The 24,553-nt window shown below is 51.4% G+C and overlaps 1 protein-coding gene across 2 annotated transcripts in view; it reads left to right on the forward strand.

The window, feature by feature from the left end:
• LOC100484271 (kazrin) overlaps positions 1 to 24,553 on the forward strand; it is a 472,216-nt gene that overhangs the window by 229,994 nt on the left and 217,669 nt on the right. Inside the window, exon 1 of one of the 2 annotated variants that reach the window (XM_011227699.3) lies at positions 21,816 to 21,988. The exons of the other annotated variant lie outside the window; for it this stretch is intronic. Coding sequence (XP_011226001.2) covers positions 21,928 to 21,988 — 61 coding nt within the window. The 5' untranslated portion in view covers positions 21,816 to 21,927. Of the gene's footprint in view, positions 1 to 21,815; positions 21,989 to 24,553 lie in introns of those variants that run through there. 2 annotated transcript variants of the gene reach the window in all.

Consider the following 24,553-nt stretch of genomic DNA (forward strand, 5'->3'; position numbering starts at 1 on the left):
AGCGGGGAGGCCCTAGGCAGGACCCCTCTGTTCTGTTGTGCAAGGTAGCGTTCCTGGGAGTCTCTCATTGTCCTGCATAATTTGCTGAAATATTCTCCCCAGAATTTTAATATCTAAAAGTCATTATTGTGCTGAATGAAATTGACATCTGTTTACATTATGCCTCCATTACTCGTTTCTGTGAGAAATCTGTTTGCCTTGATGCATGCTATCATTTAAGGCATGTTACTTGGAAGGATCAGAGGAGCGGTACAACTTGCAACGGGATTTTTTTTCTTTTGCACTTTTCTTTTTTTTAATTTTTACTTTTATTAAAGTAATACATGCACATAATTAAAAAATCAAAGAGTATTAAAAGACTTATAATGAAAAATGCCAATCCCATGCCCACCCCTCTCTCCCCTGATTCCGGCTCCCCAGAGCCAACCACTTCCCACACTGTTTCTTTCGCTCATCTCCATATTTTGAAATAGTTTCTATATTGCTATTTCTTGGCTTACCATTTTAGACATTATCTATTGATGTCCTGTGATGGCGGGTGAATATTTAGCTCTCTTGGCCCCCTTTCTCCACCTGTCCCTCCCCAATCCACCCAGTATTGTTGGGCCACACTTCTTAGTTTCAGTCGGTGGTCAGCATCGACATTTATTAAAACCACATCCACTGTAGAGCCAGGAAGTGTACTGAGATTCTCCCAGAATGGCCATGCTGTTCGAATCGACACCTACTGTGTGCGTAGGTGTGGATACTAGACTCAGGGCTCTGTGTGGGCTGAGGGTGGGGGATCCAAGAAGGAAACAAGAAGTTGAGAAAAAGAATCATAAGGGACCCATTTCATTTCTGTGGGTGGCAGGAGGAGGCCACATTTTAAGCCAAGCCCTGAAGAATGGAAGGAAGGAGTCCGTGGAGGGAAGCAGTGGACAGAGGGGTAGCTTTGCCGGCGTGGGGAGGAGCACAAGGCCCTCATCTCAGAGCTTCGCATCTTTTGATGCAAAGACATAGTTTCATCGGGCATGAAATCGGGCTCACTGGAGGGGCCGGCCTTTCAGCTGGGCCCTGCAGATGAGCGAGGCGTTGGCAAACAGGCCTGGGGTGGAGATTGTTCACGACACAGGAACCAGCATGGCCAAGATCCAGAGGTGGGGTTGATTTCAGCAAACCTACCGCCCTGTCACTGGATTTAAATGTCTTCCTTTTATAACCTTGAGGTTTTTTTAAAGAAATACTCCTGCCATCCCGCTGCTGTGACATAGCCCCTTCTAGTCCTCATCTCTGCACAGATGCTTCGACACTGTTGGCACGTTCGCTGGTCTTGAGTTTGTGGAGCCCACCGGTGGGCCTCCAGGTGCTGGGGAGTCTCAGTGAGAATCGCAAAGTCCGTGTGTCTTGGCCATTGCAGCCACTCAGCCAGCCAGGCAAAAACACGCTGGTTTTTCCTGATCTCACTCCGTCAGTACTTGAAACTATTTCCTCCTGCAGGAGAGAGCGTGATTGTAACAGCTTTAAAACATATTTGGAGTTATACCCCTCATCCTCAATCCCCCAGATGTGCAGACAGACAAAGAGCCTCAAGAGGGATCCAGTTTCCCTTCTGAAAGTGTGTGCTTTGAGCTCTCATTAGCAAGCCTCTGACCTCTAGTGTGGAGTGAGCCTGTTTCGAGATCAGACGAGATCAGGCGCGTTCGGGATGGTATGGCCGTAGAGGGAGTGAGCCTGTTTCGACCACAGCACCCCTGGCCCAGCCTTGGCGCCTGCCTCCGGAGTGTACAGGAGCCCCGCCTCCAAACTGAGAGCCCTGCCCCACCCTATACCTTTGCTTGTACTTCTCCGGGCTCACCTTTTAGGCAGATTGCCTTTCTGAGCCCCAGTCTCCTCATCTGTAAAATGGGGATGATAGTTAAACCTACCTCTTCTAAAGGTTGCCACGGGGGTGAAACGAGGTGCTGCAAGTTACAGGCCTGGAACAGAGCAGACACCTGGCGACTGTGACTTGCCTCCCCTCCCCGCTTCTCATGATTAACCGTGACTGCCTGATACTCACTTCACACTCCTTCAGCCCCACTTCTTGAAACAGCATCCTTCCTGGGCTGTCAGCCTGGCTGAACATGTGCTGAAAGAAGTGTCTTGCAGGCATCTTTAGGCACGGCGCCAAGATTTAAATGAGATTGTTCTCAATGAAGAAAATGTGTGCAGCCATAGGATTTATTTTTGTCTCATCTGAATGGGAGTCAACTCAGACGACAGAGTCCTTTTCCAACAGGGAGAAAATGGAGCTTCTTCCTTAATCTCTTTTTGGCCTTCACTGGGCTGACAGGGCAGCCTGAGGAGCTGGTCGCTCTACTGTCAGGAATTTCAGGGGCTTGTCCAGCATCCCACCATAGTGCCTGACTGGTTTTGGGGTTGTGTGGGTGGATCAGTGGATGGATGGATACGTGGATGGATGGAAAGGAAGGAAGGAAGGAAGGAAGGAAGGAAGGAAGGAAGGAAGGAAGAGAAAGAAAGAAAGAAAGAAAGAAAGAAAGAAAGAAAGAAAGAAAGAGAAAAAAGAAAGAAAGAAAGAAAGATGGATATATGGATGGACGGATGGATGGATGGATCCATGGATGGATGGGTGGATAGAGACGGATGGATGGATGGATACATGGATGGATGGGTACATAGAGGGATGGATGGATCCATGGATGGATGGATGGATGGATGGAAAGTGGGAGAGAAGTATGGGGTGAGCAACTCCTTCCTTCAGTCTTGAATGTCCTTGATGGGTTGGCTGTCAGTAACTGTATTCCTTTTATTGTTAATAGTTGCTCTTCAAGAGGGGTGTTAGTCCAGGTTCTCCAAGAAGCAAACACCAAGATGGAATTAAGCATGGGAGGATTTTATTAGGGAAAATGCCTGTGTGAGGGGAAATGGAGAGGGAGCTGGAGAAAACTGGTGAGCCATCATGATGCAAGTCAGACCCCAGATAATGGAGAGAGAAAAAGGGTTGATTGGAAGCATCCCAGACTGCCGTGCAACCTAAGGAAGGGTTAGCAAAGCTGTCCAGGTGTCCTCAAGCACAGTTGGCCACCAGAGGAGTCCCGCATCTCCCAAGAGTGGGCCTGACTTTGTATCCCTGTCATGTTCCCTCACTGGCTGGGAGCAGAGCCCAGGGAAGCAGGGCTTCTATGCAAAGGCAGCGGCTGGGGCCCTCAGGCATTTATGCTGCCTGTGTTTGGAAGTCATAAAGGTGCATTCCCGTGGCCCACAGAGGGGAGGAAAGTTCCACAGATATGAATTTTGAAATTGCTGCATTCCACAGTTCTTGGGGACTCCGGATGCATGCCAGCCTAGCTAAGTTGCCAACAAGCCCTGTAATAAGGAAATCTATGGAATTCAGCATTTCTCCTATTTATTTGACAATGTGGTCTTTTTTCATAGAATGGTTCGAAGGAATAGATTTTGAGATCCGGTGGTCTAAGTGTAGCCCGAGTTCTCAGGTCAGGAAAGAGAAGAAAAGAGTAGGAAACAGTGTGTGTGAGAGAGAAATGATTGCACACGGACAGAGGCAGGACAAACACAAAAACACAAATCACAGGAGAGATGGAATGCCACTGTTTTTACAGACCATGAGACACCAAAAAACAATTTTTTCGAAGATTGATTTATTTATCTTGGAGAGAGAGCATGGGGAAAGGGCAGAAGGAGAAGGAGGGAGAAACTTTAGCAGACTCCATGCTGAGCTCAGAGCCCGACGCGGGGCTCGATCTCATGACCCTGAGATCATGACCTGAGTCGGATGCTTAACCAACTGCACCACCCAGGGGCCCTGCCCAAAAATTTTTAAAATTAAAATATGTCATAAATGTATATTCTATAAAGATATATGTGTGTAAAGAATCTCAGTCTTGGGGCTCCTGGGTGGCGCAGTCAGTGAATCATTGGCCTTTGGCTCAGGTCATGAACCCGGGGTCCTGGGATCGAGCCCTGCATCGGGCTCCTTGCTCAGCAGGAAGCCTCCTTCTCCCTCTCCCTCTGCCCTTCCCTCCTGCTTGTGCTCTCTTTCTTGCTCTCAAATAAATAAACAAAAATCTTGAAAAAAAAATCTCAGTGTTATTGGCCAAGATTGACACAAGACACAAAATCATTTCACATGACTTAAAAACAATCAGGCCTCCTGTGTGCACAGAGCACTACAGTTTATATAGCTCTTGCCTGTTTGCCATCTCCTGTGAGTATCACCCCAACCCTGCGAGCGAGTCTGGCCAGAGAGTTATGGTCCTCATTTTGTCACTAACAATGACATTGTCTGCAGAGGTGGTAACCATTGAATTTACTGAGTGTCCTCTAAGTGCCAGACACTAAGCTAAGCAATTCTACCTCTATTAACTTCATTGTCCCCACACAGGGAGGGGACTGCAGCTCAGAGAGGTTAAGTGACTGACTTAAGGTCACACAGCCAGCGAGCAGCAGACTCTCATCCAAAACCAGGTCTGTCTGAGCACAGCCGCTGCCAGGGAGAGAGCCGGGCGACCCCTTCTGGCCTCTTGCTGTCCCTTTCTTGCTTGATACAGCAGCAGGAACGTGCAGCCCCCTCTAAGTGGGCTTTTTATAACCTGTTCTATATCATGGTGAGAAGTAGGCTCAGGAAATATAAAGTGGATGGTGATTTTTTCTCCTCCTTTCTTTTACTGCCTTTGTTTATTGAGGGACAAATCATTGCTGTTTTCGTTTGTGTTTCTAGCACAATAAAAATAAAAGATATGCTGGCAATCTGTTTAAAAGCTTATGCAATTCCAGAATTTGAGCTGTCGGATTTATGCCGCACACTGATCTCACAGGCATCACGGAGCCAGCTGCTGGCCCGCTAAGGGCTTCTGACGTTCTGTTATCAATCAGCCCTGGGTGGCCAGGAGCTCAGGGTGGCTGTGGCTCCAGCCGAGGCCCGGGGAGGAACCCCCTCCTTGGGGGCTGCATTTACCTGGCTTTGCCCACAGCCATCTTAGTTTGCTCGTTGGAGTTGATTTCTGGCCTGTAACAGAAGAGGGTCCCAGGCATGCGAAGGGCCAGCTCTTTCAACTCCCACACCCACATTCCAGTCCGAGCCTTCGGTTCCCAGAGGAATGTGTATGTCTGTCCCTGGGAGTGAGGAAGGACTTCCTCCAGCTCATCAGCCTTCCCCAGCCTAGAACAGTGCCTGGTACATAGCAGGTGCTTCATAAATATTTGCTGGGTGGATAAATGAATGTTACAGACACGTAACGGACAAGTGCAAGTCGGAGCATTCGGCCTGGGCTGCCATCCACCCAGGGCATGTGCCTTCCTGACTCTTGCCCTCCTCGGCCTCCCAGCCCTCCTCTCTAGTCTTTTCTCTTTCTCTGCCTTCCTCTGACCATCTTCTCCTTCCCCCAAGACAACGTCACCAAGCTCAGACCTTGGGGATGACCCAGGGAGAGAAAGCAGCGGGAACAAAGAGTTCCTGGTTCTCTGCCCCTGATTTGCTCTGAGCCTGACTTCTTTCCTCTCAGTTTCGGTCTCCTCATCTGTGAAATGGGGAGCATGTGCCCACATCAAGGACAGGATGGGCACACTGGGACCCTGGCACGTAGGGGGCATGATGGCTGACCAGAGACGCCTCCGGGTCCAGGAGAGCGCTAGCTTGCCCTGCAGATGGGTGCGTGGTGGGGGTGCGCCGAGCCCTGGTTTTGGAGTTCCGCAAGGGGCACCCGGGGGAGGGGGAAGCACGGACATCCAGTCTTGGAGTCTGAAGCTACAGATGTCGACTGTCAGTGAGAACGACAGTTCCATTAGGCAGCTGCCCGCTCTCCGTGTGAGTGATTAAAACGTCACCATCCATCCCGCGCACTATACATCATCTCGCCGGCCTGGCACCTCATCAAGGGCTGTGCGCACACAGGGTGCCCGCGCATCTTCCGTGGGCTGCACCGAGCCAGAGGTGGCCAGAGACATCTGGGCTGCGGGTCGCAGGAACACCTTGGACACAAATGCTGAGGAGAGTTGGACAGGCCGCGAGAGACCCACATGGGCCTGGAGAAGGGAAGTGGGGACAGGGTCAGGAGAGGTCACTGGGGATCAAAGAGGTCAGGGGCCCTGGGGGGTCACCAGTCTCTGCCCTTATTTCACAGCCCAGCGAGCTGCGGTTGGGGCAGCCGGGCTCCTCGTGTTCGGCCAGGCAGAGCGGAGCTATTCCTTCGCCCCCAGGGCCAGGTTTCACTCAGTTCAAGTTGCCCGCAGGTGTCCTGTGGTGCTTGCTGACTTGCAAGAAGCAGTGACCAGGGTCTCGGGGTCATTGACCACCCTGGAGTTAGAGCCCAGGTCTCCCGCCCCTCCTTTGAGTGTGTATGACTCTGTCTGTCGTGAACTCTAATCATCAATGTCATCAAGACAGTAGAGCATTACAATAATAGTAGCACCTGACATGAATTGAGCATTGACCATGGACCCGGCACTGTGCTGAGCTCACTACACACATTAACACAGACACTTCTAGTGTTCTGTCGTTCATGTGTTCCTGGAAACCCCTCGTCCTAGAAAACCCTGCACCGAAAGCTGCGGGGCTAACGGGAATAGGGTGGGGGGACGGCTCCAAAGCCTGGAAACTTCGTGCCTAGAGCACACTGAGAAGCAATCGAGGTTCACAGAAGAAGAACAGCACGGGGGCGCCTGGGGGCTCAGTCAGTGGAGTGTCTGATTAGTGGTTTCAGCTCGGATCATGATCGCAGGGTCCTGGCATCGAACCCCGTGTCAGGCTCCCTACTCAGTACGGTGTCTGCTTGTCCCTCTCCCTCTCCTCCTCCTCCCTGTCCCCCCAACCCCCGCTCTCTCTCTCTCTCTTTCTAAAATAAATAAACAAAATCTTAAGAAGAGAAAAGGAGAACACCAGCACCATTGAATGTGCACCCAGCTTCCCCGTGGGTCATTTCTGTGGATCATTAAAAGACACATTTAACGCTCGAGCTTTCTCATTCGAGATGTTGATTCCCAGAAGGCATTTGCTTCTGATAGAGACCTTTTTTATCAAAATTAAAAATCGGATCCAGGCTGTTGTCTTTACCATTCGTCCATCGCTTTCATACAGAGACAGGCGTCTTCAAGCTTTTCCATTTCACTCACAGCTCCCCCAAATAGCGTAAGAGAGCGGGGAACGGGCAGTTCTTGTAGCCTCGAAAGCAGTCAGTGCTTGCCATAAAAAAAGGCACGTGGGTAGATTTTCTACTTTTTTTGGTGAAGATCTTCATTTCCTGCTAAGGCTTCCTCTATAAACTTTAAGAAAGCTTGCCCCGATGGCTTTGAAACAGGGAAGATCACCCCTAAACCAACGCGATGTCCCCACTCCCTTACTGACCAACCACGGATGAGACAGTTTTAGTGGACAGGCTGTATTCCCTTAAATCCTCACCCCAACCCAGGGAGGCAGGGGCTGCTAAAATCATCCCCATTTTTCAGATGGGAAGACTGAAACTTAGAGAATTTAAGTCCCTTGCCCGGTTATGCAGCTAGTAAGTGGATCTAGAATCTAAGCCCAGGCAACCTGCCCCCAAAAGCGTGACCCCAGCCACCCTCCACCTCACGGTCAAACCACTCCCATGTGCACTCGCATTAGCCATGATAAACTCCTTGAGCATCGGGGCTGTGTCTCGTTCCTCTTCGAAGGCCCCAGCACCCACCACGATACGTGTTCACCAAGCTGGACTGACTGGGTCTTTGTGGAGTTGGCCCTTTTACTGATGACTGAGTCGGTCCTTGATGACTAGAATCCCCTCTGGTCCACAGCTCATTTCTCCCCTCCCAGGAGGTGTCTCTGCCCTTCTAAGAACATCACGATGGAGCTGCCTGTGGGTGGGTCCCTGCTCCATCACCTTCCTATCACCAGGGGAATGCTGCCCAGGACACCAGCTGGTGAGATAATGTCCTTAAAGCCAGCATGCCCCAGGCCCATCACACACGCCTCACAGCTAGGGACTCTCTTCTTCCATGGCAAGCAGTGGTTCCCCTCATGCCCTTGCTGCCAGCCACCCTCTGTCCCTGCTCGTGGCACAGCCCCTGGAGCAGAATCTCCTTAACTCCTCTGACCCTGTCCCAGCACTCCAGAGGCCAAGCTTCGCCTGGCGCTGGGGCCTGAAGGAGGGGTGCGGCTGTAGCTGCGCAGGGAGCAGGTGGAGCTGACGAGGGGGTGCACGACGGGAATGAAGGCACCTCTCCGCAGAGGCTCATTTGGGTTTTCAGGCAGGGGCCTCAAACCCCGGTGAGAGCCAGGAGCTAGGCCTTCAGGCTCACCTTGCTGAGGCTTGAATCCTGGCTCTTCCCCCTACCACCTGGCATTGACTTAGCGTCTCTGCACCTCAGTATTCTTAGCTGGGAAGTGGGGGAACAAGGCCTATCTCAGTGAGCTAGAAAGCAGGGAGAACAACACCGACATATATACGTGCTCAAGAAATGTTAGTTCCTCCTGTGGGACAGTTGCCTTGGGGGCATATCTTCCTGTGGGGCTATATGGAGGTCTCCCTATCTCTCCTTCCCTTTGTCTGCATCCCTATCCTTCCCTCCCTCCACCCTGGGGCTATCCCCCTGGGCCTGCATCCGGAGAGCTCCAGGTGTCCCTGTTTGAGGGCTTGGCTTTCCTGGGAACTTGGGGAACGAGTGGGGCCCAGATAGCTCTGGGAGCTGCGCTGAGGCCAGGTGGGTGTGGGCACAGCACCTATCTGTGCTGTAGCCCAGCTTATCTTGCATGGGGGTGTCCAGCTGCCCAAATCAGCCACCTGGTGATCAGAGGATGCTAGAAGCCCTATGAAAGGGGTAGGAGTCAGAGCCGGGGTCCTGCCCGGGGGGCAGCAGCTCCATGAGGTTCTCCAATCTGAAGCCCCATTCCCAACTCTAAGCCCCATCCCCTCTCCCTGCTGGCCCACACACAAGGTGCCCCCATGTCTAGGCTTGGTCAGCGTTTCCAGCATCTACCCATGCCAGGATCGCCAGTATTGGGCACGTTTCCAAAGAGCCAGATGGTCTCTCTGGGAACATTGGCCCAGAGTTCATGCCACTGGCAGGAGATAATGAATGTGGGTACAGAAAAGTGTTTTGAAATGGGGCCCAGGGACTCAGGGGTGTGGACTGCAACTTCTGTGATCAGAAACATCACTCTTTCTGCCCCTGTAATAGGATTATAAGAGTTAACCTTCTACTGAGCATCCCTGTGTGCCAGACTGCAGACGTCTTTATGTATAAGCGAGCTCAGCCCCTTGCTACTCCAAGTGTGGTCCACGGACCGGCAGCATCAGCATTGCCAGGAACTTGTTAGAAATGCAGAATCCCAGGCCCTTCCCAGAACTGCTGAATCCAAACCTGCATTGTAAGCAGATCCCCAGGTGATTCCCGTGCTCACTGAAGCTTAAGAAACACTGAGCCAGATTTTGCATTAGTTTTCCGGGTGAGGAACCCGAGGGTCAGAAAACCACAGAGCTAGGAAATGGGCAGAGCTGGGATGTGAATTCATCTGGCTTGCTCCAGAGTCCAGCCACATTCTTCACTCATTTAACAAGCTCTTCTGGAGGACTTGTATGTCCTGCTTCGGTCCAGAGGATTCCAAGGTGAGCCAGACTTTGTCCCATCCTCGGGGACCTGCAGTTTGGTGGGAGGTGGGGCGTCAGTGGAGTGATGGCTACAATGACTGTGTGCGGCAGTGACCATGAGAAGGCACAGAGGCGACACAGGGCAAACTAGCATAGCGCAGGAGCCGCTGAGGCCACAAAGGGTGTGTGTTCAGCTGACCTGGTGGCAGTCCTGGGCTCCAATCCTATCTCCTGGCCCCAGTCCCATCCCTATCTCCTGGCCCCAGTCCCATCCCATCCTGCCGCTGACCCAGAAGCAGCTGCTCAAGGAAGCATGGGGGCCTGGCCTGGAGCCACTTGGCATAGACTGGGGCCAGCTATGAGTTCCCTACCCACTTCACAAGTTCCCACTGGAGCTGAGACACCACAGCGGATGGGGACCGTGGTCCGTGGGCCACCGTGGCCAAGGAACGAAGATCAGAGGAAGAGTGGAGGCAGCCTGATTTGGGGGACAGGGGTGTGCTTCTGGACCAGGCTGGCTTGGATTTGAGTCCCAGAGAAGCTGCAGAATCTCAGGTGGGGACAGCTAACCTGGCCCCCCCTGAATTGCACGCAGATGCCCCCTTACCAGCTTGCCTGGAGGACCGCCAGAAGACTCAGGCCATGGTCTCACTTCTATGAGAACCCCCTGAGTTGCTCCCCAAGGGCACTACCTAGTCCTTTGTGACTGAGCCCTCCCCATTTTACAGATGCAGAGACTAAGGCAGAGAGAGGGAAAGGGATCTGCCCAACAAATCTTTATTGAGCCTACATGTTGACTAGTTGGCTACCGTGTTGCATAAAGACAGTGTCCCTCGTGCTTTGTGGAAGACTCTTGCATGTTGGGGTTTTCCTTGTAGTAATGACTTACCTCTCCTAGTTGTGGAAGGGGGAGGGGAGGGGAGGAGAGTGGGGTGGAGAAAGGGAAGGATCTTATCCATTAAATGTGAGGTCCAGTTCAGGATGGGAGAGGCATACTTCTCAGTCACTTGGGTTTTTCTGAGCTTGTTGGGGTCCAGCCAGTGTTCTCAGGAGGTAGACTTTCAGTAACTCTAGATGGTTCTGTGGGCTGAAACTCACCTGGTCATGGAAGCAGGCCGGAACGACACACAGGTGCAGTGATTCTGGGAGCAGAGCTCAGAAGCATGGAGAAGGTGGGCGTTGGGAAGGCGATTGTTGTTTTTAAATTAGCCTTGCGATCAGGGGTCTAGGAAATGTGACTCAAGAATGTACCAGGGCCATTAACAGCCTGTTTCCAACCCGCTAACTGATGATGACTTTTAGAATAGAACAGTTCCTGTCTCTAGTCCCTCGTCTTCATATCTGTCTCCCTGCTACACTAGTTATTTTTATCTGTTGCCTATTGTTCTGGGCGGAATTATCCTTTCCCAGCCCCGCTGATAAGGAGAGTTTCTAAATGAATGTGCACCTCGCCTAAAGGCTAAATGGCTGTCCTTTTTGATTTTTGTCAACAACCCCCGCTCTGCCCAGCACCTCCCTCCACACGCACAAAACTCCCCCCAAGAAGTCTGTGATTCTCATCTGATTCATCTGCCACTTCGCTGCCCAAGTGACCAGGTGTATCTCACCTTGAGATGGAGTGCTGGCATGATCTTGTGGCATTCTGGTCAACGAGGCCAGTGCCCGTGACCTGGGGGAGATGCCATAGGGTCTTCCTTGGCCATGGCCTCAGCCTGGAACACAAATCTGGTGGCTGTCCTGCAGCCCAGAAGGAAACGAGCTCACCTTGGAGCAGCACTGACATGCTGGGCACTTTGTACCACCCGGCAAAGAAGGAATGATCCTGCTTTCCACAGGGAAATCCTGACGCCCAGCCAAGCTTGCCCAAGTGCACGTGGTGAATGGCAGCATTAGAATTCAGAACCATTGCTGAGGTCTCGCCCACTGCACTAAGCCACCAGCTTGCCTGTGCAATTGGAATAGAAGTTTCCGGAGTAAAGAGAGGAGGAAGCATGTTTCCCCCCTTTGAAAAGAGGGAGAGGCTGCTTCCATTGCTGCTTGTCAAAGCAGTTCAGTTGAGGGATTGATTTTTCAATAAGCCGCCGAAACGATGGTACGTTTACTACTTACGTTACTGACAAGGAGCGCATTGGTAATTGCGATGCACCGCTGGGATATGGCAGCTTGGCAACGATATGACTTCCATCCTTGGGGCTTGGGTTTAAGTTATGTAGTAGTTATCGCAAGGGTCTGCGCTATAAAATCGGATGCAGATAGACACCACTGAGGTGTTCCGTGACACTGTGGCTCTTGGCTCTTGTAGGGATAATGGCCTTGCAAACTGAGGAGGGGTGCAGAGAGGGGAAAGGGTGGCCGGGAAGAACTCTCCCCACGTGCATTCACTAAATAAATGGGAAGAGTACACATTCCCCGCTTCTATAGATGCCAGTCTCTGAGGAACTCGTACTTTTCCTGTTTCTTAAATCTTTGATTATTCTCATAATGACAAGAATCATTGTGCCCATTCTTCTGGGAGGAATACGAGCATCTGTGAGTTGTTGGGCTGTTGCAGCCTCCGTCAGAGATTTTTACAATTCAGTAGCAGTTCGAATTTGTTCCTCTCATTCAGTGCTTCTCCTTGGGAGCCGAGGGAACGGGAGTTGCTTCATTAAGCCGAGAAGGCTATCAGAGACTTCGGAAACTACCTTCGGCCACACGCCGGGCTCTCTGCAGAGGACACCAATTTGTACTCAGAACAGGGGGGAAATGGGCTTCAATGCACAGGAGAGATTTGGGTTAGAAGTCAAGAGAGAGAAGAGGGCCAAGCAGACATGAAGGGAAAGAGCACAGGTTCAAGAGTCCCATGAGCTTGGGTCAAGAGATGGCACAGGTCAGGTGACTTCTCTGAGACGCGCGTATCTTCTTTGCAAAATGGGAGCAGCACTGCCCCCTTCAGAGGGTATCAGGAGGATAAAACGAGACCATGAATGTCAGGCTGTCCGCACAGTGTCTGACCTCTGGGTCACTGCTATTCATATTACCAGTATTAAATGTCAAATGGGCGAGCACCGTGGCAATGCACGAGACATCTCCACAAAGGACCAGACCCCAAGAAGCAATTCTGACATCCATAATCCTGCAGACAGAACCATGGCTTGTGGGACTCTAAAAGCTGGGGTGAATGTGATTTGGAAGGGGGACCCTTAGGTACTCTGGGGTCCAGCTCTTTTTGCAATCTTGAGGATGCCCACGGACTCATTAGCATGTCGGTGACTCTCTGCCAACAAAAACTTTTGAAATGTTTTGTCACTTGATTTCCCTTCAGGCTCTTTTGCTAGTCCTCTGGGAGAAGCCATCCCAGATGTTTCAGTTTAGAGTCGCTGAACGTGTGGCTGACAGCAGGGCTGGCCCACTTTTTTTTTCTTGTTGTAATCATTTTATTGAGATATAATTCGCATACCATAAAAGCCACCCTATTTAAGTGGGAGGCCCTAGGCAACCACTGCTCTACTTTCTATCTCTGTAGATTTGCCTGTTCTGGAAATTTCACTTAAACGGAATCATACAGTATTGGTCTTTTGTGACTGGCTTCTTTTACTCAGCATTACGTTTTCAAGGTTTATCCACATTAGCATGTGTCAGGGCTCAATTCCTTTTTTATGACAGAATAATATTGCATTACGTGGGTATATCGCATTTTGTTTATCCGTTCATTCGCTGATGGACATTTGGACATTTTTTCCACACTTTAGCCATTGTGAGTAGTACTAGTGGGAACATTCATGTACAACATTTCCTTTGAGTTCTGCTTCTCCCTTAAAAACAGATCTCCATGGAAACAAGTAAGTATTGGCAATATTAACTAGAATTGAAGACAACATACTTGAGGAAGGTACAAATTTAGAGAACGATTGAAAGATACCCAGAAACCTATATTTGCCTCCTCATCCCATTGGCTTGCACTGAGAGGCCTTCGTGGAACAGCCTCTGGAACCCACCAGTGAATTTGCTGGAAAGATATCATTGCAGACATTCATCTGGCACGTCCTGTGAAGATCCATGAGATAAAATTTTCTTAAGTCTTTCTCAAGGCAATGTAATAAGAACTGTAATTCTAAGTAACTGGTTTAGTTTGAGCTTATGGATGCCGAATCCTATAGCTAATGATGCTTCCTTCTTGGCTGTGGTCACTCTGGTGTTCGGAGGCAGATTTCCAGCTCAGCTCCAGTAACTGTTCAGAGCAGGGTTTGCACCAGGCACTCTTCGTGCGGTAGCCCATTTTGTCTCCTGACAAGCCCGTGAGACACAGAAGCTATTATGATTCCCGTTCTACAGGTGAGAAAGCAGAGATAGAGGACTTGCCCAAGACCACACAGAGCTGGGATGTGAATCTAACGCTTTTTTCTTCTCAAGTCTGGGCTCTGAACCACTATCTATATGACCGTATGCATTTTTGAAAATCCACCTCAAATCCTTTGAGAAATGTGGAGGAGAGGTGTAGAACTCTTTAATCTTTAACTTCTTTCATTCACTGCTTAATTAAACCCTGATCTGATCCCAGATCTGATCATCGCTCACCTACTCTGAATCTAATTAGAATGTCCTTCTGGTATGTTAAGACCATCAGGATAGGCTGATATCAAAAGCCGTTATCTGCCAATGTCTTTTCTCTATCATAGCCATGATCAGTTGCTTGAACTCATAAAGAGGGCAGGATTATTTTGTCCTTCTAGGCTTTTCTGTGTGTCTGAAGCTTTCCGGCTATTTCTCCTTCTGTCCCCACCGTATCTCCTTAGACCTCTTGTATCAACCATCAAACATCAACAAGTGAAAGTGAGTAGGATGTGGTGGCGGGACCATTCTGCCTCAAGGCCTTGCCTGGATTTTCCCCACCCCAGTCATCACGTCCCTGGCACAGAATCCAGGCCTTCTGGGCGAGGTTAGGTTAGGGAGAGCACAGTGGTGTCCTCAGTAGCCGTTGCAAATGAGAGCAGAACCTCTGCTCCCTGGACCCAGAGACCCTCAATGGAGAGACCAAGACCGTCTATCTCTTCCACAGGTACGGTGCAGATGTAGCTGGATATGCCTTTTTAAGTAAGATGTTTCCTCTTCTTTCTGGCGTTGTGGTCATGGAGAGAGGCCCATAGACTCTCCTCCAGGATTTATTAAGGTTTTCTTTGTGGTCCAATGTATAGCCAGTTTTTGTAAATATCCATGGGCATTTGAAAGAAAACAGGTGTTTCCTGCTTAGTATCCACACGTCTAACTACACACATGCAGACACACACTTTGTGCTCAACACACACGTATGTCAAATCGAGTTTGTTAATTGTGTCTTCAGAATACAGCTAAGCGAAACAAAGTTTGTCAGCTGAAACCATAAAGTATTTTTTCAGTCGACCTAAAATAAATTATTGGAAGGAGCTGGATCTAGTTAATGAAGCATCGGTCTGCATCGGCACTGGGGCTGGTCATGAACACTATTACTTTTTATCAGATTCAGGTTGCTAAGAGGGTTGTTTTGCCTTCACTCAGTTCTCCGTGACTTGCATGGCCTTTCCTACCAGAAGGAATGGAAGGAGAGCAACTGAAGACGGAATTCCTGTCCTGCAATAATGAAAGGAGCGGAAAGAATAGCAGTGAGGTATTATTGTCCCTGAGCCATTGGAATTCTGATAGAAGATCCAGTTTCCTCCCTACTGTTTGTTACTTCCTTGAGTGCTGAAGTAGACCTTGGCCGTGTTCTGTCCACTCACCACCTGCTACTCTGACCCTCTTCCAAGGAATCACCCCACTCTTCATCCGTTTAGTTCAGGTGCGGTTCACACCAGTCCTGAACATGGCAGGCTCCAGACCACACGGCTTGGTTCCAGGGTGGGGACCTGACCCAGTCAGAGCTAGAGATGCGCAATGAGGCTTTCAGTGAGATCATTGGGCAAGAGATGCCTGCTTACCCATGTGCACTTGAGCAAGGGAGAAGATGAGGCTGGAGCTGCTGGCAGCCATCTTGCCGCCAGGAGGAAGAGAGCCCATCTGAGCAGGGAACCAGCCCAGCGAGAGGAACCAGGAATGCTGAGAGAAAGGCTGAAGAGTGGTATCATTTGAGCTCCTTGGCAAACCTGTATCTGAGTGGAGAACTATCCCTGCTCTTTCCAGTTATGTGAGCCAATAATTTCCTTTTTATTTAAACGGGTTTGATTGAATTATCTGTCATTCGTAATGGAGAACCCTGACTGGCACTGGCATCTACAGAGTGGGCTGTGAAGGAAGCAGGTTATAAACTTGAACAAGAAACAGGGCCTCCTCTCAAGGATCTAACAATAGAGTGAACATAACACAGATCTGAAATCATAATTAAAATGCAACTTGACAATTGCTGTAATAAATGTAGGAACCGAGTGTCCGGGGACCCAGAAGAGGCAGCGAATAATAACCTCGTGGTGGTCTGCCTGCAGAAGGTCCTCTGCACGGAGCAATTTCCGGCGTCTTGCCCTGGGGTGTTAGACCTGGGAAGAGGCACCTGGCTCTCTGGGAGGGGGTGGGGGTGGGGCGGGGGCGGAGGACCAGGAGAGTTTCCCATTCCGATCAGTGCTCTGTTCCGATCAGGCCGAGTAGGAGTTTAATTGCTTCGGATTGATTTTTGTCCGCGGCGCCTCCCAAACCCCCAGCCCAGGGACGAAGAGAGAGTAGTCACGTCAGGGAGCCTCCCTACCGGATACAGTGAAAATCAGCCAGGGCTGACAATGATTTAAACCCATTTTTTAAATCTGCATCCCCGAGCATACCTAGGACATGAGCGGGCTTCCTGACAGATGGTGACCAGAGCACTTTGTGAAAACACAGCAGTGGTCATCGTAGGGGCCACCACTGATTCCAGGCTGCACGAAATCCTGACACCATCAGAGCTCTTTACATATATTCCAGGACAGTACTCAGCATTGCAAACCAGGACACAGGGCTGGTGTCACCGGTTATGGATCACTGGCACAGTGCACGGGCTGTACCTGGTGACTAGTTATTCGAATTATGGCCCCTCTATCCAGCGTGTCCTTTCATCTTCACGATAGCGCCAAGACAAGTTCTGTGTTGTACCCGTTTCACAGAGGAGGAAGAGAGGTGCAGTTATCTGCACAGCTAGGAAGGGACAAAGCTGGGATTTGGTCTTGGTGGGGGGGTGTTGCTCCCGTGGTCCCATGTGTGCCAGGAAAAGACATTTTCTGTAGCTGAGCCTTTGTATCCCTTTTTTTGCAACCGTCCAGTGAAAGTGCCAGCTTCGAGGAGGCTCGGTCCATCCTGGAACCGCGCACACCCAGAGTGTGGTTTATCCCTGCACGTTTGCTGTGGAGGTGAAGCTGATGGCCAGCCAAAGGCATCACCCGGTGAACATATAGAGGGGTAACTTAGCACTGTGAGTGCTCCAAAAACGCCAGGCAGAGATTTGTCCCTCGGTGTGGCATGAGCCCACCCCCCCAGCAGCAGACACCCTGCCCCTCAGCGGGACCCTGGCGCTCTGCAGTGTTGAGGGGCAAGCTGTGCTTGATGAAACCTCTGCCCTCACCTGGAGTGTTCCAGAAAACAGGTGTGTCTGTGTTTCACAGACAGCTTGGACCAGAAGTGGAGAGCAAGGCCCGGTGGATAGCCTTGCCTGTCTTCCACTCAGCTGGAGATGGAAAGCTCCAATTTTATTTAATTTTCCCAGACTTCCGGTGAACAGGACCTTGGGATTCAAAAGAAGGGCATCACAAGGTCAAAAGTCCACCTCTGTGGGGTTGGGGGAGCGGCCCCCCTCACTCAGCTTCCGGCTTCTGTTCTGTCTTTTCAAATCCAAGTGTATACCATGGTAATAATGAACCCTGACTGGCACTGGTTCATGTCAGGAGGAATTTGGGGAAAATAAGGGGTCAGCTTGAACTGGTCCTTGAAGGAGGAGTGTCTGAGTAGGAGTAGGACACAGGCGTTCCGGGCAAATAGACGGAACCGGCAGAGGCACGGAGCTGCAGAGCACTGGTGTGTCCGGAGCAGGAAATGGTGCAACCCGGCTGGGGGCGCAGCTGACGGACAGCCCGGGGCCTGCCAGCAGCCCTTGCGCTCACGCTCTCATTCTTCCGTCCAGCGAGGAGGCACTTATCGAGCGGCCGCCACGAGTCAGGCGTGGGCCAGACTCAGGAAGACCAGACTCTTCTTTTTCCAGGATGCTCAGCGCAGGGGGGGCTCCACCCCCACCAACGAGCTCGGGGCTTCACGGAAGTGCCAGGCGAGCTGACCTCTTCTTTTACAGGACAGCTGTTCAAGGCCAGGAGTGAGTCCCGACTGAGAAGCGAGAAAGGCTGAAAATACATCGTCACGGGACTGTCTCAACAATGGCTCCCAAAGAGGACTTGCTAAGGGGGTATCAAGGGCACAGCCTAAACCCTGAAGCGGAAATGGGGGCAGAAGTCGGGTAGCAGGTGATCGTGTTTCTTACCCGCCCCCATCCCCCCACAGCGTCTGGCCACATTCAGCAGGTGGCGCAGCATTGCACTCAGAGATTGGGCTCCGAGTTCAGGTCGCCGAGGACCGTATAGCCACTGCTTTGCTTTCTGGCTGCCTCCTTCCCTCCCTCGACCTCCATCTTCCCGTGTGTGAAATGGGATAATAATATTACCCAAATGCAGGAGGCGGTCGTCGTGTTCTGGGAGGCAGATGAGTTACTCCGTGTAAAAGGCTCCGACCAGGGGTGCCTGAGTGGCTCAGTCGTTAAGCATCTGCCTCCGGCTCAGGGCATGATNCCACATTCAGCAGGTGGCGCAGCATTGCACTCAGAGATTGGGCTCCGAGTTCAGGTCGCCGAGGACCGTATAGCCACTGCTTTGCTTTCTGGCTGCCTCCTTCCCTCCCTCGACCTCCATCTTCCCGTGTGTGAAATGGGATAATAATATTACCCAATGCAGGAGGCGGTCGTCGTGTTCTGGGAGGCAGATGAGTTACTCCATGTAAAAGGCTCCGACCAGGGGTGCCTGAGTGGCTCAGTCGTTAAGCATCTGCCTCCGGCTCAGGGCATGATCCCAACGTTCTGGGATCGAGCCCCGCATCAGGCTTCTCCACTGGGAGCCTGCTTCTTCCTCTCCCACTCCCCCTGCTTGTGTTCCCTCTCTCGCTGGCTGTCTCTCTGTGAAATAAATAAATAAAAATCTTGAAAAAAAAAAAAAAGGCTCCCACCAGGGCCCAGCCATGTGAATGCTCAGTACAGATTGTGACTGGCTGTCCCCCNATCTTTAGAAAAAAAAAAAAGGCTCCCACCAGGGCCCAGCCATGTGAATGCTCAGTACAGATTGTGACTGGCTGTCCCCCCGCACCCTGCGAGGCACATCAGACATATTACTGGTCAGATTAAGTGGCAAACCCCAGGGGCCCTTTCTTCATGGGATCTTTCTCCTCCAAAGTGGATTGACACAACCCATTGTCAACACAATGGGAAGCTGGTCAACACGGAAGGCCGAGCTCCTGGGTGCCAAGGTCAGGGACACCTTTCTCCAACCCAACACCGTGTCTGAAGATGCCGGAGGAACAGACTTTTCCAGACAAACGTGGATGCAGCGCCTTCCCAGTATGAAAATAGATCGCCCTGGGACTGGAGTAGCTAATGAAGATGATAATTAGAATTGCTTATTAGGACCTGTCTTCTAAAGTTCGTTTGTGCTTTTAATAGAATCTACAATGCATCTGCTTACCAGGGATGACAGATCTTCCTGATTTGGTGTATTTTAAAACAAGATCTTTGCACCCTGGCTTCTCCTGGTTCCCCCGCCCCCCTCTCTGCCATCTGCTGCTGAGGTAGCCGTCCCCCACTGCGGGAGCTTGAAATCGCAACCAGCAGACTTCTTGCAGGGAGCCCCAAGCCAGAGAGATGGCCGGCCGCCCCCCTCCGAACGTGCAATCCCATACAAGCCCCCCTGCCCCTTGCACTCCAGACTGTTCTAGGTGGAAAAATGCTCCCCCCCAATTCATGTCCACCTGGAATCTCAGCATGTGACCTTATTTGGACATTTGATCTTTGTGGATGGAACTAGTCAAGGTGAGGTCCTATTGGATGAAGGTGAGCCCTGTTCCCAAATCTGGTGTCCTTATAAGACCATGTAAAGACATACAGGGAGGAAGTCCACACGATGACACTGGGTGTCCATGTCTGTCCTCACCCCCAGATGGTGGGTTTGGGGAAGGCACCACCACTGTGGGTCTTGTCCACTGGCCTGTCCTTGGGGCCTGGCGTTGTCCCTGGCATTCAGGAGGACCTGGAGAGGATTCTGTGCGGTGGTACATTCCTGGCCGCTACTAGCTATGCTGTGAGCTTCTCTTGACACCACCTCCACCGTGGGGGACGAGACAGCAGCTACCCTCTCTGACTTTGCCACCGAAGGCACCTGTGGTCCCATTCAACTAAAGGCCTCAAGACCTGGCTCACTGGTCAGTTGAAAATCCTGGTGAATGACCCATGTCACCTGCACAGGATGGGGCCCCTGTGTCGTAAGTGCTCTGGACCTCCTGCACGTCTCTCTTGCAAGGACTTTGCTCATAGATGAGTAGATAACGAACGGGTGATCAGAAAGGAAGCGTCCTCATTTCCCTGAAATGGGGCTAATGCCCCCGCCCCCACCCCATGAGCTCCTGGGGGTAAGATTTAGGCTCACCTTTTCATCCCTTTCTCCCTCAAGCCTGGCACTGAGTTGACAAATAGAAAATGCTTAATCTGAAAATTGCTAAGCCCAGAGAAGTCAGAGGGTCTTTTCGGCCCTCTGAAGTCCTCTGGCCTGGCTCTGTGCACCTCCTGACATGTCCAAGGTTCTAATCACTGAGCTCCTTACAGGGAGACCCTCGTCTCTGGAGAACTCTTGTGTTTGGTGCACTAGAGAATTCCATTATTACCATGGTATACACTTGGATTTGAAAAGACAGAACAGAAGCCGGAAGCTGAGTGAGGAAGGCCGCTCCCCCAGCCCCACAGAGGTGGACTTTTGACCTTGCGATGCCCTTCTTTTGAATCCCAAGATCAGCCTCATTTCCTCCAGGCTTCCTCAGCTGCAGTGCTTGGCATGGGTGAGCCAGGGCCCTCTGGGGGCAGGGGAGCCAGCCAGGTTTAGACCCCATGAGCGGAACGTGGCAACGTGCCTCAGAGCCCACCCTTGGCTTCCCTCCCTCCGCTTCTCCATTGAAGATCTGTCGGTTTGTGAGATCCGCTTGGGTAGGGAGATGTATTCTGTACCAAGGCTGTGAGTGGGCTGAGAGGGAAACAGAAGACAAAAGCTGCACTTGACTTTGACCAGGGGACCAGAATAGAAAGCTCGGAGCATTTGATTCCTCCGGGACTGACTCCAGCCACTGTGTTGATGGTGGAGTGACTGTGGTCTGGGGGCATCTGTCCACTTCCTAGACCACAGGCGTGACATGTTCTTTCACTTTTCTGTGCCTTTTCCTGCTCTGCAAAGTGGGGGAGCCACTAGCCTCCATCTCCCAGGGATAGTATTTGTCATTCATGGTAACAGCAATCACCCTGCTCAGTGCCTTAGCTAGGACTCTGCCCTCTGGGTCAGCCTCACTCAGAGCCTTGGGAGACCCCCAGAGCATGGAGCAGGGGGTGAGCAGCAGGCAGGCCAACTGGCGTGGCCCCTGGTCCAGGTGGGCTTGTGCCTGGTTCTGTGCCCTCTGCTTTGCCATGCTGAGTCTGAGATGGGTAGAAGGTTCTGGACTGTCCTCAGGAAAGCAGAGGGGGAAATGGAGACACAGTGTCACTGCAGGAAGGACAGGAGTGAACGGGGGCGACTTCACAGAGGCACAGCCAGAACTTCCTCCAAGGCCACTGGAGGGGAACTATTCTGACACCTCCCAGAAATGTCTGGCTTCACCACCATTATTAATTGCTGTGACATCTGTTGGGCACTCACTGAGTGCCAGGCACTATTCCAACACTTTCCCTGGGATGGATCCATTTCATAGATGAGGAGACTGAGGCTCAGAGAGTGAAGTAACTCACCCGAGACCACACAGAACAGAGCTGGGATTTCAACCAAGGATGATGGACCCCAGAGGCTGACATCTTACTCACGTGCGGCGGGGGGGGGGGGGGGGGGGGGGGGGGCACTGCTCAAAGTGAGTACCTAACCATTGCCCCTTCTCAACCAGGCAGCCTGGAGTCCCGTGACCTGGGAACACCCAGACAAGCCTTGAGTAGTTTGGGGGATCCAGTGGACTCCTCTGCTGCTGGCCTCACTCCCGCACATCCTTCCAGAAATGGGGCCAGGAAGTGAAAACTGAATTTGGGGGTGTCTGGTCTGCTTAGCTTCTCTTCCTTGTTCTTCTTTCCCTCCCACTCCGTCTCGAGGAGCCCCATGGTGTTGCTGGAGGCCGTGAAATGCTGAACCGGAAGCCAGGTTCCCCTTCACCAGTCCCTGCTAGCATCTTGGAACGTTCTGGTAAGCAAGAATGCCCATCTCGACAAAGCGTGGCTGCTGACTCCTGTTCCAGCCACAGCTTGGGATCAAAGCCTCATTTTAGGATTCCAGCTTCCAGCAAGCCCTCCCACGCATCCCCGCTTCCTGCCCACATGGACCCTTCCGATTTGTTTCTTTAAATCACCACTTGCGTTTTGGACAGTCTCAGGCTTTTCCCAGCTCTGCTCTTACTTTCCTCACCTCTCAGGGTGAGCTCACGACCTTTCGTGGCCTTCCCCGTGTGAACACAGCTCAGGGGGCTGACTCCAGGCTCGCGGTGGGAGCTCAGCTCCTGGCCACGTGTGTATATTCAGCACAGCGCGGCTCTAATTACAGGCTGCTGCTGGGGACCAGTCATTTCGTGAGTCATTAGGACGTGTGGCTGGGGCTTTACAATATCTTTTGACGAGTTCTATAATTTTTATATCTTCACCTGTGATGGCGTTTTCAGTGAAGCGGAACATGGTCGCGAGGTTGGCAAATGTCACAGCCCCTGGACTGTTTCCAGCTCCGTATGCAGAGGGACTTCTCCTCTCCGTTGCAAGGCGAGAAATACTGATTTTGATTGGGTTTCAGAGGTCGGAAGCAAGGCCCTGCCTCTGTGTCTTGCTAATCGATACCCCAAAGCCGTGGTTGGGGGGAACGTTTGAGTTCTTGCTTCTGTTCTCCTTCATGTTGGCAAATTACAGGCTTTCAGGTGAGGCGCCTTCGTTTTGCAGAGGCTGTGAGGAGCAGCTTTAATTAGCGAGCAGACCTGCTGGAAAATTCCAGCATTATTAAGAGCCTCGCTCCATGCGGTGGGGGCCAGGCTGTGCCATGCCCTGCGCTCTGCCATTTCCTTCCTACGGACACCCAACGCCCACCCCCACGTTACTTTGCCATTAGTCCCAAAGTCTCCAGGGCTGAGTGAGAAAGGGGTGAGAAAACTCACAAGTTCAGATTCTTGCCCACTGAGAAGAGGACATGAGTCTCATGTCTGTGGAAAAGCCCAGAATCTATGCAGGATTGGCCCTGGCCTGGAAACTCTTGGCTTTGCTCCTCAGATCCTGCTGGGCAGATTCTCTGACGGTTGGGTCCGTGGGCTCGATTCCGGGAAAATTAAGTCCCTTCTACTCCAAAGCAAAGACCATAGGCTTTGGAGCTAAGATAGGTTTTGTGGGTTGGGTCCCAGCTCTGTTCCTAACTTGCTATGTGGCTTTCATCAAATTGCTTAACTTCTCTGGTCTTCGGTTTCTTCATCTGTGTAATGGGGCTCTAACTGTGGTGACTCTCCCATGAGTTGCTATGACATCTAATGAGCTAACTTTGGAGGGAGGTGTGAGCTTGGCACAAGGGTTGTCGTATAGTCAGCTCTCAACCCAGGGTAGCTGCTTGAGGGCCGTGCGGTGGTGGTTGTCCTGTGTCATGTTGTTATTATGCTGTTATATGTTACATCCATGTGTCATTACTCCCTTGGTGAATCTTACTCCACAGCCACATGTGCAAGAACTCTGACCAAGGCCAACCAGAAGCGGTGAGAAATGAAAACTCATCATATCACTGAGTCCCTCCACACCTGCCTGGGGTCACGCGGTCATCCAGGAAGTTCATCTGATGACCAGAGAATGGTCTTCGTCCAGGCCCACCTGACCCCCAGAGGTGGACAGCACTCTTTCCTGAGCCTGTGTGTTTCTTTGGTGATGTTAGGAGCCCCAGTGTCCGGGGTCCAGACCCACGACCCCTATCTGTGGTGCCTACATGTGGCCACTCCCCTCTTCAGCCCTCCCACCTTGTCACCGTGCCAGTAGAGACCAGACACAGGTTCCCACTATCAGCAGGCCTACAGACCTCTTCTTCTAAGGCTTGCAGAATTGTCCAATCTCCTCCTTCTAGAATGTTCCATATCTCCATCCCCGGAAGCACCACCTCTTCCCCTCCCTGGCCTAATTCCCTCCGAGCTTCCTGTCTGAGGAACAAAGTTAAGGAGGGAAGTGTGCCTTCAAGTAAGCCCTGCTTTCCTTTCATACACCAATCTCCCTGAGGCAAGGGGGCTGAAGGACCTGCTTTCTCTTGGAGCAGGAGAACTGGAGAGAACTGTACAGATAGCTCTGGTCTCGTGTTTTACAGCACTGGAATCAATCACAAATGACCATCTCGATAGGGCATGCCACTCCATCATTATTAGCAGGCCTGTGACAAGGAAGTAAGGAAGACATTTTCGGGCATCGTCTCCCACGGCCCCAGTTTGAACCAGTGACATCACCTGCAGTGAACCTAGCCACCTACATGAATAGCAGTGTGTGTTTGTGTGTGTGTCTCATGATGCTGTGTAGCCTTATTAATTCTTTGACTTCACTCATTCGCTTAGTGCGGGAGAGACAGTAGTCTGATTAACCAGAGTTGAGTCACACACTCATCCTGGAATCAGAGTGGGGTCAACCCCACCTGAGGCTCATGAACAGAGAGTAGGGGAAAGAGAGGTGGCCAGGGAAAAGGGGGTTGCTGTTGCCAGAGGAAAGGGGCATGAATAATGCACAGACAACATGGCAGGAGGCCATCACCTGCAGA

This window comes from Ailuropoda melanoleuca, chromosome 11, assembly GCF_002007445.2.
Source record: "Ailuropoda melanoleuca isolate Jingjing chromosome 11, ASM200744v2, whole genome shotgun sequence".
Taxonomy (NCBI): domain Eukaryota; kingdom Metazoa; phylum Chordata; class Mammalia; order Carnivora; family Ursidae; genus Ailuropoda; species Ailuropoda melanoleuca.